This window comes from Lingula anatina, chromosome 3, assembly GCF_051362555.1.
Source record: "Lingula anatina isolate TDL-2025a chromosome 3, LinAna3.0, whole genome shotgun sequence".
Taxonomy (NCBI): Eukaryota; Metazoa; Brachiopoda; class Lingulata; order Lingulida; family Lingulidae; genus Lingula; species Lingula anatina.
This window is the reverse complement of record NC_141769.1, coordinates 20,883,166-20,902,045: the sequence shown is the minus strand read 5'-3', so window position 1 is coordinate 20,902,045 and position 18,880 is coordinate 20,883,166. Positions and strand designations below refer to the sequence as shown.

At 38.3% G+C, this 18,880-nt stretch overlaps 1 protein-coding gene across 1 annotated transcript; it reads right to left on the bottom strand.

Annotated features, from left to right (window-relative positions):
- Nucleotides 1-3,792: 3,792 nt before the first annotated feature.
- LOC106172276 (receptor-type tyrosine-protein phosphatase mu) lies at nt 3,793-18,793 on the bottom strand. The gene is made up of 21 exons (XM_087009906.1): nt 18,637-18,793; nt 15,303-15,400; nt 14,495-14,612; nt 13,902-13,966; nt 13,630-13,742; nt 13,009-13,090; nt 12,603-12,682; nt 12,244-12,280; nt 11,355-11,452; nt 10,767-10,877; nt 10,455-10,621; nt 9,351-9,489; nt 8,990-9,139; nt 8,673-8,772; nt 8,129-8,205; nt 6,608-6,748; nt 6,243-6,362; nt 5,940-5,981; nt 5,455-5,678; nt 5,047-5,182; nt 3,793-4,497 (listed from the first exon to the last, which is right to left on the bottom strand). The coding sequence occupies exons 2-21, from the start codon at nt 15,316-15,318 to the stop codon at nt 4,261-4,263; spliced, it is 2,253 nt and encodes a 750-aa protein (XP_086866032.1). The 5' UTR covers nt 15,319-15,400; nt 18,637-18,793; the 3' UTR covers nt 3,793-4,260.
- Between the last annotated feature and the right edge of the window lie 87 nt (nt 18,794-18,880).

The window sequence follows — 18,880 nt, the reverse complement described above, 5'->3', positions numbered from 1 at the left end:
ATTGGTCTCAGGATAGATATAGCAGGAATAACAATGTCAATTAGACTCAACCGCCCCCAGGACCCCCCCCCCAAAAAAAAAAAAAAAAAAAAAAATCCGAAGTGCCCTTCCACATTCAAAATAGTATGTAGCCACGTTTCATGCTCCTAGCATAAAATACGATGTAAAAATTAGAATAGACCACCCCCAGGGTCAACCACACCCCAAGTCACAATTGAATTCCGAAGAGCCTTTGCAAATCCCTATAATGATAGGTTTATTAATCCCCGACGTATCAAGTTCCTAACTATAATGGTTTAGGAAGTAACAATGTGAAATAGATTATGCATGTATATAATAAATTGTCCACCACAGGGAAACCTTGACCAATGTAAGCGTACCTAGCCGAGACAACCCCGTCCCCATTCCAATTCTACCTCTATAGAACTTCTCACTAGCTATTTATTGACTAAGAAAAAATTCTGGTTGCAAAATGCGTTCCGGTTGAAAAATTCATTTTCACGATTTTCTTTGCTTGCAAAATGCGTTGCAGTTGCAAAATGCGGCTCTACACCAGTTTTATGAATCCCCAGCATTTCATTCTCCCCAACATCTATCTGCACAGTTGACCGTTTCAAATCATTCAGATTTCGGACTTTCCGACCTAAGCGTTTTCATTAATTATATAGGCCAAGAGGTCAAACTTTTTAAACGACCGAGATATTTTCGAAACATATTTGTTGCATATCAATATAGAAAACCCTTTTTTGACAGCTTGTTATTGCAAGTCATAACATTTATGTCATAGTTACAAAAGAGATACTTCTATAACACGAATAATGGAATAGACGGTTTGTTAAAGATATTAATGTACACCTAGTGTAGAGCAAAATTAAAACCTCTCTGCCTAGTAGAGTTCTCTATCTACAGTGGAAAGACATACATTCTTGCTACTGTGTACTAGCCACATCTATAAACCTGTGCCGTCAATCAAACCACACATGGTCAGTTTTATGCCCTAGTTTAAAGGCAGGCAATGTGTTTATTTATACACTTCGTTTGTCTTATATATCTAGTGCCTTAGACCCGCCATGATTCAACGTCCAAATATTGTCTGTTTTTAAACGTCCTGAAATCTGAAAAATTTCAAAACTAAAAGGGTAAAACAAAAAACTAGCTTTATGCTTTCCGCCATTGGACCGGAGCTCTTGAAATAAAGTACATTATTTATAGAAGTTAATCTCACGGGTATCTACGAGAACATATGAAAATAACAGCTTCATTAAACTCCAACGAGATAACATACGCACTATCATGTGAGTGAGTAATGTTACTCCCCCCCCCCCCCCCCCCCCCCACACACACACACACACACACACGCCCCATTTCGAATACACGCGTCACTCTGGAAATCAAGGTCTATAATGAAACATCATATCGACCTTTACGCCTAATTTCCACATCCAACCAGAACTGAAACATGTTTGGATACAAAGTACCATGAAGTGGTAATATACTACGAAGTCTCCTAAGGGTCCTTATTTTTTAACCAATGAAGTCGCCTTCTATCATGAAGTAGTAATTCTTATCCTATGAAGTGGTAATATACCATGAAGTATCTTAACATACGTCTCTATACATACACGTCTCAATAGATTTACGTCTCGTTAAATTTACGTGCCGACAGATCCACCAACAGATTCCTATAAACCTTTAGATCTTTAGAACCAGGTACCGCTAGATCCATATATCTGACATCGAAATGGGCCTGGCTAAAATGCCGATATCAACTCGAGGTACAGGTATGGGGCTTTCGAGTAATAGTCTGACTGCTAGTACTGACCCACTTAATTAATGATTTAATTACAACCTGATATTTATTACCGTATAGGTATGGTAAGCTCTGAAAAGGCGCAAACTCCCTTAGAAAACAAATTTCACACGGGTAAACGGCATTTTTCCTGGACTGACTTTACCAGTCCATCAATCCAAACAATCCAAGAGCACTTTTACAATTAGTTTGAGTTTCTTACGATGTCTTAAGATACTATGATTAGAATTCAAATTCTTCTAACCTACACATTACTTAAATTATGTAAAAGTTATAGAATAATTGCATTTCCAAACAAACTATGTTGTTGTTCGCACAGCCCACTCCCCTCCCCTCCCCTCCCACCCCCCCCCCCCCCCAAAAAAAAAAAAGCCGTTCCGCCAGCAGTATTGTAATCTGAAATAGAAATGTGGCAACGCCATATCAACCCGGTGGGCCTATTTATTTATTTATCTATTTATTTATTTATCTATTTATTTATTAAACGTAAAATACAAGTACGAAGGCAGTTTGAACATGTTGAAATATTCTTAAACAGTTAAACTTCTAATCTGATGAACAACATCAAAAATGCTGTCTTTGTAACAAATTCATTTAAGCGAAGAAAAACGTACTATGCACAAAGTAGATACACTCGTGACTCGTGAGAAAATTTCCATTTGATTTTACAAAATAAACCTTTGCAGTCAACTTCCAATCCCATGAAAAACATCAAGATCTTTTTTTTTTTTTTGTAACTAATGTAATATGCTAGTATTGACGTTATTTTTGCCCGTGCAGACCTAACTTTTAAACCCTCTACCAGGGCGACTGATAGATTTTTTACAGATATTCACAGATGTGTCTCTAGATAAATAGGTGGTCATTTTGAGACACCAACAATTTTCGGGGCCTTTTAGCGGGCCCCAGATCCTACGCCAAGGGGGATGGGGGCTTTGCATCCGCGGACTCCCCTTCAAATAATCTTGGATCCGCCCCTGTACATGTAATTCACTATACACTTATACAGCGGGCTTACATTCGGACTATCGAACCTTCGGACTATCGAACCTTCGGACTAATGAACCTTCGGACCAATGCACCTTCGGACTATCGAACCTTCGGACCAATGAACCTTCAATGCACATTCGGACCATTGAACCTTCGGACCAAATGAACCTACGGACTATTGAACCTTCGGACTATCGCTACGGCCCCTAAAAATATTGACCGCTTGAAATAACTGGTGTTCTTATAACTCCATGGCAGTACTGAGGGGCTTTATGATAACTGGCTATTAAATGGTACAACAGTACATGGAAGTGGGCCTACTGACAAGAACACCCTCCCATCACATAATCCCAGCAGCTGAGTTTCAAACCTAAGGCGAATGGACATGTTTAATTTCTAAAAAAGAAAAAAGATTTATCCTTTTTCCATTCATATCAATACTTCTGGGGATCACACATCTTTCGACGTAGTCACTGTCCTACACCTCTCCCTACGCCCTACACTATCAATGTTATGATTGACGTTTGTTTATATAAACTGTCAATCAAGCTGCCCGCATTTATGACAATTATGGCAAAACTCCCATGCACCCGAGTTTCTGTTAGGAGACCAGTGATCACTGCCAAAAACCGTCCACGTCAAGTCAGACGGTATACTGGAATTCTGGAATGGTCACCAGCCAATACTGGGCATTGACACTGTTCTCAGATGAAAGCATCTGAAACGTTGCCAGATTTTATGGACGTGCAAGGGTTTGGAAAACAGCTGGTAAGAAGTATATCCCCAATTTTCTGCCTCTGGTCGACAGAACGCACCCCACATAAATTGTAGCAACAGAGGGACAGCACTGCAAACAAAAATTACCTCATGCTATCTTTGCACCGTGTGTGGACCGCCATTACTGCGCAAACGTTACAGAACTATTTGACTCCACGCCCAGACGCGTCCTCAATCCAGAAAATACTGTACAAAATACTGAAAAGTGGCTTTGATTTTTTTACTATGATGAGTTTATTTATTGCTTGTACAATCAGTAATTTTTTGTGAAAAAAATCCATTTAGAAGTTGAATAAAGAACATTGGTACATGATGATTTTCTGCATCACTTAACGCCTGGCGTACAGTGTGACATTTTTCTTTTTTGCTAGGAGAATATATATTGTTGTTTTTGTAAAGAACATGTACATGTATATTGCAAATTATATTTATATAAGTACTGGTAACTGTACACTGTGAAAGAATGATGTAAAATGATCAATGTACATTAAGTTCAATGAATAAAAACGCTGCATGATATATCCACAGATGTATAGGGTCTTCTACACTGCTACATCCTGCGGTATTTAATGTTCATTCTACACAATTGTTAAGATGAAGGCAATTCTTTTGAGCTTCTGATAACATGAATGGTATGAAGACACATAATTTTAATTAAAAATGTACATGTATAAAACTTATAGTCATATTACTGATTCTGACGTTTCATGCTGTAAACCATGGCTTGTTGTAATTCCACCTGTTCTATGACCGACACCAATGCCGTTTGATAGGGGCAACGTGCTAGGTGTACCTGATAGGGGTAGCGTGCTAGGTGTTCCTGCTAGAGCGTTCATAGCAGGCACCGTGGCCGTATCTCTGGCACCCCATCTCTGCTGCTCGGCCAACTTGATTAATTCGTAACATAGAAGATATTCTTTCTGGAAAAATAAAACAGATTTATTTTATTGTAGGGCAAATCAGTTTCAACTTGCGTAACTCTCTTTATGTCATATGTAGACAACATTAAAATGCTAAATAAGAGCAAATCTCCGCATGCATTGACTGAAGCCTGTATTTTTGTTGTGTCTATTTTATCTAATATATATTTATCAAGCATATATTTTATATATTTATCAAATATATATATTTACTGGGTCATTTGAGAACATTTTTGTCATTCCGCCAAGTATTGTACTATAGGGGGCATGGTGGTGGGGCCGAAGGTCCGACATCCATTTTGCGAATTAAAATGTACATTAATGTGCTCAGTTCTGCAATCTCCCCCCTCCTCCAAATTGAAGAACAAGGGTAAGGGAAGAGGGGAAGAGTGAAGAAGGTGAAAATAATTGCTAAACCTTTCTGCCGATGAAATATATATGTGCTGGTGTGTGTGTGTGTGTTTGTTTAGGTACGTACAGTGTACGTTTGTATAACAACTGTCTCTAACTGTATGCTTGAATTAAATAATAAAAAAAAACAAGCCCTACTTCATCTTTCACTAGCTCTGGACGGTTTGCTTTTACCAATTTGACCGTAGAGAAAATGTCCACTTTGTCTTCCTCCGCCAACTGATTCAGTGCAATGTTGACAGTGCAGAAGACACCACAGCGCTCCACACCGTCTCTGAAAGATATATGATAATTAAGATTACTGGGCACGATGGGATTTATTCAGTTTTCTTTTTTCATCTCTTTTTAAACAAACAATAAGGGATCAGATTCCTGCAGCAAAAGTTCTCAGGTTGATGTATGCTATCTTTTAATTGACTCCTTCATTTATTATAATGAACTATGAGTTACCATAAACATGTGTTAAGATACTTCATATTATATTTACACTTCATGGGATTAGCATTACTATACATTTACAGAGCTGAGTTGAGAGTATATACTTACTTAGACATAATACAAACAGGTGCATGAGTGAAACCTTGATCAATCTCTAGCTTGTGCAGCCATTCCTCTACGAGATTATTTAGCATCAAAATCGATCCCATCTCTTCCTCTGCCTTACGCGGCCAATAGTTCAGCTGGAACATGCGCACTTTATGTGCGTGTCGAGTGGCGGACTCGACTGCAAATATTTTTTTCAAAAGTGCTCTAGTTGCTTGCATATCATACTGGAAATATAGCAATTGTTTGGATAAATAAAGCGCATCAAACATGACAGATTGTGGGAAAAAATACTCACTAACATTTGAAAATGCTTTTGTCAGCATGCCTAGTATTGTAGGTAAGAGTACATACAGTTATACTGGCACGTCACATGGTGTGCTGGGTAGCGGCACTCTGACAAACCGGCTCAGATAGCACACGGTCACTATTATCGAAATTTTTCGAAAAATGTATAAACTTAGCACATCATTTGAATGACATCTCACCTTTCCCGATTGTGCCCATTTGTGTGAGCTGCGGATCACGTTCTGAAAGGGAATTATAGGCTAATTGTGATAAATCGAACCTCTTAGTGATATAGGAACATTACTTAAGAAAATAAACTGACTTATCACAGCAATTTTCTTTATTTCCTTCTGCTATGTTTCTCACATTATTTTTTATTAAAGAACAAAATAACAACAAACACACACACACACACACACACACACACACACAGAGAGAGGGAGAGAGAGAGAGAGAGAGAGTGAAAGAAGAAGAAGAAAAACAAAATGTCGTTATATGTGTACCTTTCTTATATTGAATGTTTTCGTCGTGATGTTTGGGTACCGCCTGGTCTCAGTTAGCGTCACTTGGAGTCCATCGTGTACTTCAGTTTCCGGGAAACCAGGCCAGAAATGTGGGTATCTCTACAATAAGAATCAGTGGCATTCTTTCATGGTCTTTCACCGTCTTCAAGCATGATGATGATACTCAGTTTTAAGCCATTGTCATACTTTGAAATATGTGTGGTGTGGGTGAGGTGCTTCTTTCAACCATGCCCTTTTCTAGATGGCCACGAAACTGAGTAGGCAGTCATTTATCAATATCATATACCTCAACCGATGGTTTTATTTGCAGTTACTATGGAAACCCTGTTTCATACCGGACTTACCCAACGGTCAAACCTGGAGTCCATGTGGTCCAATATCACAAGCGTTGGAATTTGAGAGTCGTACAGAAGTCGCCACAGATCCACAATAGTATTCTGCATGGGCCACTCGGTCACTATAAACTGCTGGTCGCTGTAGAAGCTCTGTAAATTGATTATGAATGAAGATGACCTTTGGTGATTTGTAACATAAAGTATTAAAGTATTTAAGTATTGGGCTCTGTAGATGAGACTCACTGTCAGCTGCCACATATTTAATCTACAATAAGAGCTAACATAATATCTCACTACATTTCAATGGATTCTCATTCAGGAACGGGGGAAGGGGGGGGGGGGGGGCGTCGTGTCCAAACGTGATATACTGTTTGTTTTTCGACGCCATGGACGCCGCAAAGTTTTGAGCATGTTCAAAATAATCGCAGAGAGAACGCGATGGAGGATGGACGCTGCAAGGTCGCTCAATGGACGCAGAAAGGACGCACAAGCATCGCCGTGGTCGCAGAGAGGACGCACAAGCATCGCCGCGGTCGTAGAAAGAAGGCACAAGCAGCTCTTTGGAGCAGAACGAAAACTCAAAGATCGTCCAGTGTTCGGCACGTAGAACATTTTTTTTTTTCACTCTCAAACGGGGCCGTGCTGAAGTATTTTTACCAGACAGGAATTCTAAGGGCAACAGTGGTCTCATATCAGCCTCCGATTGTTTTTCCCCTAAAATTCATGAACCGATCTATTTTTAGGAGGTTATTATAAAACGAATGTTTTGCCTTTTTTACAAGATGCAGTACTTGTCAGAACTTTTTGCAGAATGGGTCATCTGAAAACGGATTCAAACATTCTATGTTGTGTCAGTCATACTTTCTCGTTTTCGGCGCCGGTCCATCCTTCTTATAAGGATAACAATGAGAATCTGGCTGATTATCAGTCCGTCCATGCAAACCTTGCATTACTTTAGTTTAAAGCGTTTATTCCTATTTATTTGTTTTGTTTGCTGGAAATATTCTTAATTGGATGACCTGGTTAGAACCGATGAAAAAATATGAGTTAGAATATAGAGAAGGACGCCCAAACAACGCTCATCGGTCTAGCAGGAGGCAGAAAGATCGTAGAGTGGTCGCCATTGATTGCCGATAAAGGTACAGAGAACGCAACGAGGATGCTCAATGGTCGCTCTTGAAAACATCGCAATGGACGCCGCGGGTTGCACAGGGGACGCACAGGGGAAGCAGACCGGTCGCTCATGATCAGCGGACGCACAGGTGGCTCAGAGGACGCACAGGTCGCTCGCAGTTTTACAGGTAAAATTAAGATTCGGTCGTGCAAAGGACGCACAAGGAACGCAGATGCCTTTACACTGAGACACGATTTAATTGCTTTGGCGACCGTTGAGCGTACTGATCACATTTTGCTGAAGGATGCAGAAAGGACGCTGTCCAGTGTAAAGGGACCTTAAACAAGCAATGCAGATAAACTGCAAACGATATCTGTTATTATCTGTTATTACTCCCACCGCCGTAACATACTCACGTTAATGTAAACTGCATTGATGTAATCACTATGACTACTAACTGAATCGGCTTTTAAATAGGGTCGGCATCTGTCAGCTGAAATAGAAAGCTTTAGCTTGCATGCAAAGATATCTCCATAGAAAGTCACTAGTTTAAAGCTGAATACTCTGGCAGTATATTCTAAAACATATAAGGCCATTCAATATACTATATACAAAATAATAATATAATATAATATAATATAATATAATATAATATAATATAATATAATACCTATTGTCAACCCCACCCTTCCCATTGATTTACACGATGTGTCAAATTATTTTTCCTAGACCAATATTTTATTTCGTTCAAAATTAACAATACTGGTTGGTATCTCGTTCTTAACTGAAATCAAACTATTCCTAGGCCGCACAGACAAGAAAGTAAAAACAGTGAATACGCTTTATTTCAAATTATTTTCTCACGCGGTTACATGCTTCGCACAAGTAGACCTACATAGTTTAAATATAGATAAACAGTATATACCAGTATAGATCAGGAAGTAAATAAATGAAACTTACGAGGTAGCAGGACTGAATTCCTGTTTTTGTGCAAGTTTTCACTCCTGAATCCGGCCGCACACTCGCCACTGGTCAGGACGGGGGTCAGGGAGGTCAGCAGCTGAGACACAATTGTATTAAACAGAAATAAGTGAAACATTGAGTCCACTGACTCTTTTTATTCTTTTTATACCTCTCTTGAAGTATTACTCATTTTTTTGCTTATATTTAGTATATTTAAACCTGTAAAGTAATTTTTGAATGTGATATGGATACGTATAAGTGAGGTAGGCCATTTTAACAATGTGAGTATTTATACAATTTTCTTCAACCGGTACCTTAAATTCCTTCGAAAATCCTGTCTCGCTCCAGCCTGGAGACTTCCATGCTAAAAACTTTGTCACTCCAACAAGATCTTTTCGTTGAACAGTAGTGTCGTCACATACAGCATGGGTGGCAACTGTGGCATAAACAAATTGGTAGTTTTGCTAAAAAAGGAAGTAATTTGTTATCATTTAAGTTATAGGCAATATCGAAACCATCGGTGGCATAGAAAACGATTTATTGAATTGAAGGGGATTATTTTGATAAATTAAAATTCAAGTTTTTTTCTATCCTCCCACCAGCAGTCAACGTAGTCTTTTCCGTACCTTTCGACGATATTTGACAGTTTAAAGTAAAGAATCACTTAAGGCTTACTAATGTTTCCAGCATTCTTGGGTTTTTCTTCCGAAGATAGGCAACGGCGTTAAAGATCTGGACGCTCTTGGTGGCGTCCATTCGCTCCAAGATTGCGTCCACAGCGATGTAGGCGCCAACCTTGTCAATAGAGTTGAACCTGAAAGTTCATCACAGATTCAAAAATCAACATATGGGATAATATTCAGATAAACTATATAATTTTAGATATTTTTACAGTTTCGAGATGTAATAGCACTGTTATAGAAATACAAAATAAATCCTACTTTTCTGTGATGATGATTTTATGATAACGTTACGTTATTCAATATATATGACAAAATATTGTAAACTGACTACTTAGAAGAGTAATATTCCAGCTACAAGTTGGACTATGTTAACTTTCAAAAAGAACATACTGCAAAATTGTATTACAGGAATTTAGTGTTAGAAGGTGTGGAGTGCAATACTCAAAGGAGTTCGATACGTCATAGGCATACATTAACAAAATAGCTTTTTCCCGTTTAGTTTCTTTTATGTAAAATACTTGTTTTGATATTAGGGCAATGAAAACAAACACTTCAGAGCACACCACACGCTCTTCTGCACACAGGGAGGCAAAATGTTTATCGTCAAAATGAATTCTTCTGGACTAGCAATTTTCTCCTCACGAATCATTACGTGACCACTCCCTGCATTTGAATTTTTCATCCAATTTTTAATTAAATAGTTTAGTTTTAAATAATTGACCAGTCGTTTAGAAAGACATCTGTCTTCCATGACAATTTTTTTTCGCTTTATCTAACCAGATAAGGGGGAACCCTAACGTACCTAACACACTTAAAGATATTGCCTATTGACAAAAAAAAAAAAAAAAAAAAAAAAAAGAAAAAAAAAAAGAATGGAAGTTTTACAGATCGAGTTAAAGCAGTAGTAACAGTGTGATCAGTGCATAGAGAACCAAGCACAGTGTAAATTTCTATGTTTGTAAGAGAATAAAGAAGACCAGTAAATAAACGTTGGGGGATTGTTTTTACTATAATTACAGTATATGTACAGTGTGAGGAAGTGACACGACGGGAAAGAGGCGTGCCACCCAAGGCGACAGGTAACAGGTGGACATACGCTTCGTGCACCAACAGCGGGGTTACTTGTCCTTTTTGGGATTCGTGTGACATTGACAGGTTAACTTCTCTCCGGATATTTAACAAGAGAATTGGGTCGGGGCACCTGTGGCGCTCCCAGCTCTTCGCCTGATAATGTTGTATGAGTCTCTCCTGGTCGCAGTCATTCTGAATAGATATTGCTTCGTTATAGGTAAAATTCATAACCATTATATCATGCAAAACCACTTACAAATAATTTACGGACTGAGCCCACGTAGAGACATAATGAACTACAGTCAAATAAAGGATAACCGAAATTACTGGCATGTACCTTTCTTACGCTGATGGTCCGCTTTATCCAGTCTGCGCGTGTCACAGTGTTCTGAATCTCCACGTGATAACCCCCCGCAGTGGCCACGTGCCAGTATTCACAACATAAAATCTGAATCGGTAAAAGGTGAAAAACTAGTATGCCATACAGAACACCAAATAAAATATTCCAGAACGAGTTCTTTAACGGACATATCTAAAATTTCAGTTATTTTTGTGGCTGTTTCTTTTTGTCTATCCTGTCAAAACACAGTTCAATGTCGGCGGCAAAACTTCATCAACTTGATCTTTAGGCGACGCTTTGAGAGTAATTTTGTGGGGTTAGCTAAATGGGTTAAATCTTTGCATTAAAGTTTGATTGGATTTCAGTTTTGTTTAGGCCAAAATGGAACCACGTCCTATTAAATAAATTGCAATAGGGTTGAAAAATTTAGTGGACATCAAGTTAGCAATACAAAATTTCCCCATTCAATTTTCAATAGCGTTTGGACAAATAGCTTTTGAGGAAATTGATCATCTATTATGGACTAAGTTACACTGATATTGACGCCTGCACATGCTTATACATCATTTCATGTGTACAACGTACCCCACTGTAATCAAAGGAGGGGGTAAGTGTAAGGATGCACTGACAGCCGTGGGTCCATACCACATCCCAGAAAGATTCCAAAGTTTCTCTTGTAGGAGCTGAAGAAGATAACCACAATATCCTTCATAAAGCAAAGAAAAGGAATTTGCTAGGGGGTAATAAAAACTAAGTATCAACATAAAACAATTATTGTGAGTCACAACCATTTAAAGGGATAACACCTGTTCATTTTGGCCCAAAAAATTAATTTTCCTGGGGTAAACAACAATTTTTCTATACTTACCAATGGTTAATGAATCCATTTCTACATTCAGACTTTTGTTTTTCTTTTCTTTTTTTTTTTTTTGTAATAATATCTTCAGAGATTATTACAGAGTATAGCCATCTATGAAGGTCACGTGGTCCGATGACGAGCTCAGATTTCAGAATAATACGCTATAACTGCCGTTTTTGTGGTAAAACAGAATATATTATATTTCTATGAGTTGTTTACGATGTATTTATTGTAAAATATAGATCTCATATGAAGAGTTGTTATCCCTTTAATAATGTAGATATGTCATATTGAAAATACTTTAATTAAATGTCATCACTTATAAAAAAATCTATTAAAGTTTGAGAGCGCGTACATAGGCTCGGCACTACAGGGAGAGGTGATAAATGTGATAAAGTTTGGCGTAAACCTATATAAAGGGCAGAACACGAAATAGCCGTGTAGGGTGCGAAAAAATGAATACAGAAGAATGCAACATTGAAAAAAGGACAAAGATGTAAAAATTAAGGAAATTAAATGAAAATGACTGTCAATTTCCTGCCTTAAAAAAATATTTTAAAATTTGAATTGGTCATTAAATAATTCGTAACTCTATAAAGTTACATAGTCACTTACCAGTGTGAACAAGGTAAGCATTCCGGTTTTTGTATCCCTGAAACAATAATTATGTTCAATAATTAAAAAAAAAAAAAAAAAAAAAAAAAAACAATCAGCTCGTGACAGGAAACTTTTTTAAGCATATGTATTTGTACAACATTCCTTTATAAGGGTAAACAAACGAAAGTTCCACCCAGGTTGGAGCTGTGGCATCAAAAATGGATCCGCCTGTGTGGAGAAGAATGTGGGCCTATGAGCGTATGTTACCTACCGTGTGTGTGATTTCTTTTATATTTCTAATTTACACAATTCACCTAATAATATAGTTATAATAATTTTACAGGTGTATGGCGTAAACAGCCTATGACTTGACCTACATCGACGTAAAAAGGATTCAGCTTCGTGTCCTTGAGAAAGGCTGCCATCTTGTCTTGGATCACCAACTGGCATGCTAGATCTGAGAAAGTTAAAAGATTACTAGATATACAAATACAATCAATGAAACTAATAGTATTACAGAAATAATTCTCTAGTATGGATGTTCATTTTGAACGCGTGTGTTCAGGTATATTTCGTTTTGATTTAGTGAATCAAACTGAGGTCCAAATTCATGTATATATACATGTATATATATAACATATCTCGCAGAGTAAAAGAAAGCCTTGATAGCAGTTAAATATGGATTACCCTTTACCACTCAGACGATGCACTTGAAGGATTATCAGTTCAAAACTTGCGACATCAGTATATAATTACGAAGATAATTAAACTTTTAATACATACCGGAAGTTCGCGAACTATCTTTGGTATGAATCTTGCCATCACGTCTTAACATTTCCCTCTCCAGAGCTATTTTAGTTAAGGCCTGAAAACCATTCTCTCTGATTAGAAATATAACCAAGGGTGTATGGTATAATATCTACTTAATTATACTTTTATTTCTTGTTGTCATTATGTTTGTTTGATTATAATTTGAGGACATTAAAATTACTGTCTTCTTAAAGTGACAAAATATCCATGAGGCCAGGGGTAAGCCTCACAATGAGAGCATAATCTCTTGCTATAATTATGGCAAAAGGCTTTTAAAGCGTGACTGTATGCATGACTGAGTGGGCACCTGCATAATATTCTTTAAACGCCATCACCAGGTATACAGTGCATCCACATTCGACTGTTTCTCACATGTGGATATTTGGTTTTGCGTTCTGGCCGACATATTAAAAAAAATAGTCCCATTTGGTATATGATGTTGGGACGTGGCGTTGGAGCGTGCGGGGAGGGGGGGGGGGGGGTAGGAGCTCTTATTATCATTCAACAGATTTGTTCTGGCTATGAAACCTTCATATGGATCTTGATGAATTTTATTACCAAGACGCCTGAAAATATAATTATCACGCAACAAACCTGATGCTCCTTTTCAATCAAGCCTTTATCTTGACTTATTTGCAGGAATTCAGATATTGTTCGCCCTCGTTGATTTTTAAAAACCACGACCCGGACTGAGGTTTCCAGATTTCCTGAAAAAAAGGCGTCATTCTCGAGATAAGCACATTCTATTAACTAAAACGAAATAGCAAAGGAATTTATTATTCAGTTATTAATTGTGTTGTTTTATAACATTGTTTTGCGTAATATTGTGCTCTACATAATAAAACGATGCAACATATAGAACTCACTTTTATCTTTCTTAAGTTTTTCCTCTCTTCTTTTCTTTTTCGCCCTGGGCATTTTGCGGACCTTGCTAAATGTATCAGGTAACAATAGTTAAACACATTTCCTATGCCTTACAAACAGCAATCAGACAGCAATAAAAAGACATTATTTATTCTAAATATTCATTTGAAATTAACTTTACACAGTGTCAGTTTATAAAGGCAAAAATGTCTCGGATACATATGTATCCACTCTGTATTAACCCATACCTTATTTATCCAATTTATTAAAACTGATATTAAAATTAAAAAGCAGGCACGTTCTTTTTGGCATTAAGTCAACTTAAATAGCTTTGTATATCTTACTCTGTACTCGCCCTTTAAAGATGCCCGGTACACGTGTAAAGCAACTTATTCATTTCTCATCTAATTTTCAGTAAGGCATTTGTGGTACGTGAAGTAAAGAAAATGACTATGATGAGAGAGATGAGTAATTTGATACATATTATTTTCTTTTATTTTTTACCTTATTATCTGTCATGCGTATAACTGTTTACCATACTTCTTAGAGAGGGCAAAACTATTACAAGGATAATCACCTTGTTTACCGTGCTCACCTTATGTACGCTACTGTTGCTGCTATGAAACACACCCCTGTCATGGCGCTACAGACTACCAACCATATCAGCTTTTCTTCGCTAAGAATCACTCCACTGGTTGGCGCAAAATCGGACGCTACGTTTGGTTTTTGAGAAAATATAAAAAAATGAATACTATAAGGTGATAAGTTCAAGCTAAGATATGTTGGGTCTTAGGTTCAAGGTATACTGTCTGCGTTTGTAAAAGTCTTTCTTTACCTAAACATCCTGTAAAGCTCATTATCTCTCCGAATCCAGACCCTAAAATACCTCAAACTAAGTACTTGATGACAATTATCTCAAATGTACAGAAAGATATGACGGTCAAATTGTTTTGAGAAATATTTAGAACTAATTTATTTGATTTAAAATGATAGAAAACATAGAATCCAAATGCAGAGACGGGTCAATTTTGGTCGCGTTTTCCATTTCTTTGCTTTTAATGTCCATTATGAATATTACCTTCAACTTCTATATTCAGTCAACACACTGCATGTATGTACGCGAATGAAGTAAATATTGTAAAGAGAGGTGTTTTTTTTTTAATTTAATTATGCGCACTTTATAATTTTAGACATGTATGTTTACAAAATACCTAAACAAGATGGAATACATACATACATACATTGTGGTAAAGTGTACGATCTAAAACGACATAGTTTCACAAATTATAAAATCCCTATGCTGCATTTACTTTGAAATTTTAATTATTTAAATAATAATAACTGATATTAAATCACACAGCACGTGTCACGTTGATGGACACTACACCATTGTTATGTCTTACCTGTGCTGTTCTCCATATTCACAGTGGATAATGAGGTTCTCAAAATACGCCTTTTAATCAGATAATACCCGATAAGTTGAGAACTTTTTCGCTGTCTTCTAGAAAAGAAAATATTATTTTATTGTTTTAGGGAAGTCCATTAAAATGGCGAAAGGTTTAAAAAATCGTTTACTTTCAACTTGCGTCATACCATGCTTCACTTTATGCCCTTTCTTTTTCGCTATTTTCACAGACACACTAAATAACAATGCCAATACAGTAGAAGAGGCCACCTGAAATTTATACCTTAAGGCAGTTATTGCAACATATAAAACATTTTATTCCATGTTGTACACATCTTTTTTGAAAATGCATCGTACGCACGATCGGTCGTGCGAGAGATTTCGCGTCCCTGATCTCGCGAAAGGTGTTACAGCTTCTTGAACAGAGTACACCAATTTTGGGAAGGCCCGGTACGAATTATCGTATTATACCCATTTTCATTTTCGGAAAACATTATTACTGAAGACCATAGTTACCTTTAGATTTTGATTCCCTTAATCTTATAACTCCTTTATGTATATGTAAGTACATGTACCAGTATAGATAAATTTCTTTTTAACACCAACTATGTTTTACCTTTCTACACCACCATATATTCGTCTCTCTTTTAACGCGCTTGTCTTAAATATCCACCACTGTTAATTTTGCACGTTATTTTTCTTGAGGACATGAGACAACCCTTCCCCAAACTGCCCCCGGCACCTCCTCCCCGGAGTGACAGACGGTGTTGGTTGGACAATTAAACTATCCCCATTCCTTTAATGTCATGGTATTGGTAACTCTGGTCGTGAACAAAAAGATGTAAATTGCATTCCATTTTTGTAATATCCTACACTGCACCTGTGGTGTTTACACAGAAAAGTGGAATAGCGAATTACCTGGCTCAAAACACGCCTTTTAACCGGATGACATCTTAATTTTAAATGTTTATCTCAGTCCTGTTATCTGACTCATCATGCACCCGGGTATTCATTGCACAAGGATATGCAGAGCAGTATTTCACCGACCATGGCTTTTCTCATGCAAATTGTGAAGAACTGTCTCAGTCATAGTGTACATATCTGATCTCTTGTGCATATGAAATATATCTTCACTACCACCTTAAATGTAGAGAACAACCATTTTAATAGTGGTGTGTTTGGAAAATTGTTATTTAGTAGCCCGATATTTAGATAATGCACAATCGGTAGTAATATTGCTTGTTGTGTCGATCGCTATAATAAGTACACTATCTTTTAACCCCAAACTGATGTTGAAGTCTTGGTAAATCTCACGCAACCCTACTATTTGGTTGTTACTTTGACTTTGTGCCACTATATAGCTGGGATACATTTTAAGGGGAAAAGTTTGCTTGAGGGGTTAAACAGAGCTGTGTATAAAGACATACACGACTGATCATGCGTTTCGTAAATGTAAAACATGGGAGGCAAAGAATATTGATGCGGAAGTGGGTTGAGAGAGTTGGTAAACGAATACACAAATACAATACGCATAAAATTGTGCAGCAAGGCCGATATAAAGAAAATGAAGATTATCTAAAAAAGCACGCCAAAGGCAAACCCCGAAACCAGTGAAACTGAGGATGCATTCCCATAGATTTTAGATCGATCTATCCCCATGGGGAGTCTCACTAGATTACTGTCAGATAATCCGTCTATAATGTCCGTCCCGCCTACTACAAGCTGTAAGGGGGTAATTAACTTCCGTGCCCGCTCGGCTGACAGCTATCTAGCGTGAACCCCCTGGGAGTTAGGTCGATATAGTTGGATCGATCTAATCTCTGGGAATGGGGTCCGAATCTCTCTCTCTCTCTCTCTCTCTCTCTCTCTGTGTGTGTGTGGGGGGGGGGGGGGGGTGGGGGGGGTGGAGGGGGGGGTTATGCATGAGAAACACCTGAATAAATTTGTCGGGTAAAAATGAACTGTCTTTGCAGTTTACATAGTTAAATGTGTTTTTTCGATACTGCTGAGGCCAGTTGTTGTAGAGACAGATTAGGGGAAGAAAGAGACGGAGGTGGAACACACAAAACAAAGTAAATGCTGTTAGTGTATCATTTTCATAGGAAACTAGACAGGCATTCAGAAAGCGCAGGCCTCTGCAAAGGCAAAAATCTTACAATTAATAAGTCAAATCAATCAATGGATCATCACCAAACTCTAATAGATTTTAAGTTATCCCTTTTTTGACATCTGAAAATTTTTTTGTCAAATTCCGTCCAAAACTTCCGGAGTTGGGATTTTAAATAGCAGTGCGACAAAGACAAAAACATGACTTCTTGGCGGAGGTAATGATAATTAGCACGCCAATAATCGCCAGTGAGACTGCAGGCGTATTCCAAAAGTTACTAAATGAGAGGGCCTTTTTTAAACCCAGGAATAAAGTTCGAAATCAAGGGGAAAAAGGAAATATGCTAATTTTGATTGAATTTTTAAACAATATATAGCCCTAACACGATTGATAGGACGTAGAAATAGTAAAATTTCTACTTTTAGAAGACCACACTATTACTGATTAGATGCGCATGGTGTCGGTGGGCAGGTGGATCTGTGAATGTGTGGTTAGCAGGCGGTTGTGTAGTGGATGTGTAGTAAACAGGTATGTGGTAAACAGGTGGGTGAGTGGTAAGCGGGTGGGTGTGTAGTAAACGGGTGAGTGGTAAGCGGGTGTGTGGTAAGCGGGTGGGTGTGTAGTAAACGGGTGAGTGGTAAGCGGGTGTGTGGTAAGCGAGTGGGTGTGTAGTAAACGGGTGGGTGTTAAGCGGGCGGTTGTGTATTAAGCGGGTGAGTGGTAAGCGGGTGGGTGTGTGGTAAACGGGTGGGTGAGTAGTAAGCAGATGAATGGTAAGCGGGTGGGTGTGTGGTAAGTGGGTGAGTGGTAAGCGGGTTGGTGTGTGGTAAGTGGGTGGGTGAGTAGTAAGCAGATGAATGGTAAGCGAGTGGGTGTGTGGTAAGTGGTTGGGTGGGTGTGTAGTAAACGGGTTAGTGGTAAGCGGGGGGCGTGTATTAAGTGGGTGTGTGGTAAGCGGTTGGGTGTGTTGTAAATGGGTGTGTGGTAAACGGGTGTGTGGTAAGCGGTTGGGTGTTTGGTAAGCGGGTGGGTGTGTATTAAGCGGGTGTGTGGTAAGCGGGTGGGTGTGTGGTAAGCGGGTGGGTGTTAGTAAGCGGGTGGGTGTGTATGTGAGTGGTGAGCAGGAGTGAGCAGGTAGGAGTACATGTGGGTGGAAACACAGCGTAGGTTACGCTAATGTTTAGTTACAAACCTGACTTCAATCCTGAAAAATATGCTACCTTACCTTACAGGCGCAAGAGGTAGTTTCGGGGCGTTCTTTTCTTCTTCTTTTCACAGCACATTCACCTGCGTATACGCATTTATGATCATCAATCTTCGACTGTGGCGTTTCATATCTTTTTGTCCTTTTACCCCGATCGGGTCATGCGCCGCAGGTATGATATCAGCTCAAGCAAAAAGACACAATAATAATGCTTAGGTGTTTTTGAAAATGGTGTGTAAGGAGATATTTGTATCCAGTCCACTTA

Coding starts and splice junctions, on each gene's coding strand:
- LOC106172276 (XM_087009906.1), bottom strand. Junction 13,967..14,494: donor GCAACAGTAGCGTACATAAG/GTGAGCACGGTA, acceptor TGATACATTTAG/CAAGGTCCGCAAAATGCCCA. Junction 8,773..8,989: donor GATTTTCGAAGGAATTTAAG/GTACCGGTTGAA, acceptor ATTGTGTCTCAG/CTGCTGACCTCCCTGACCCC.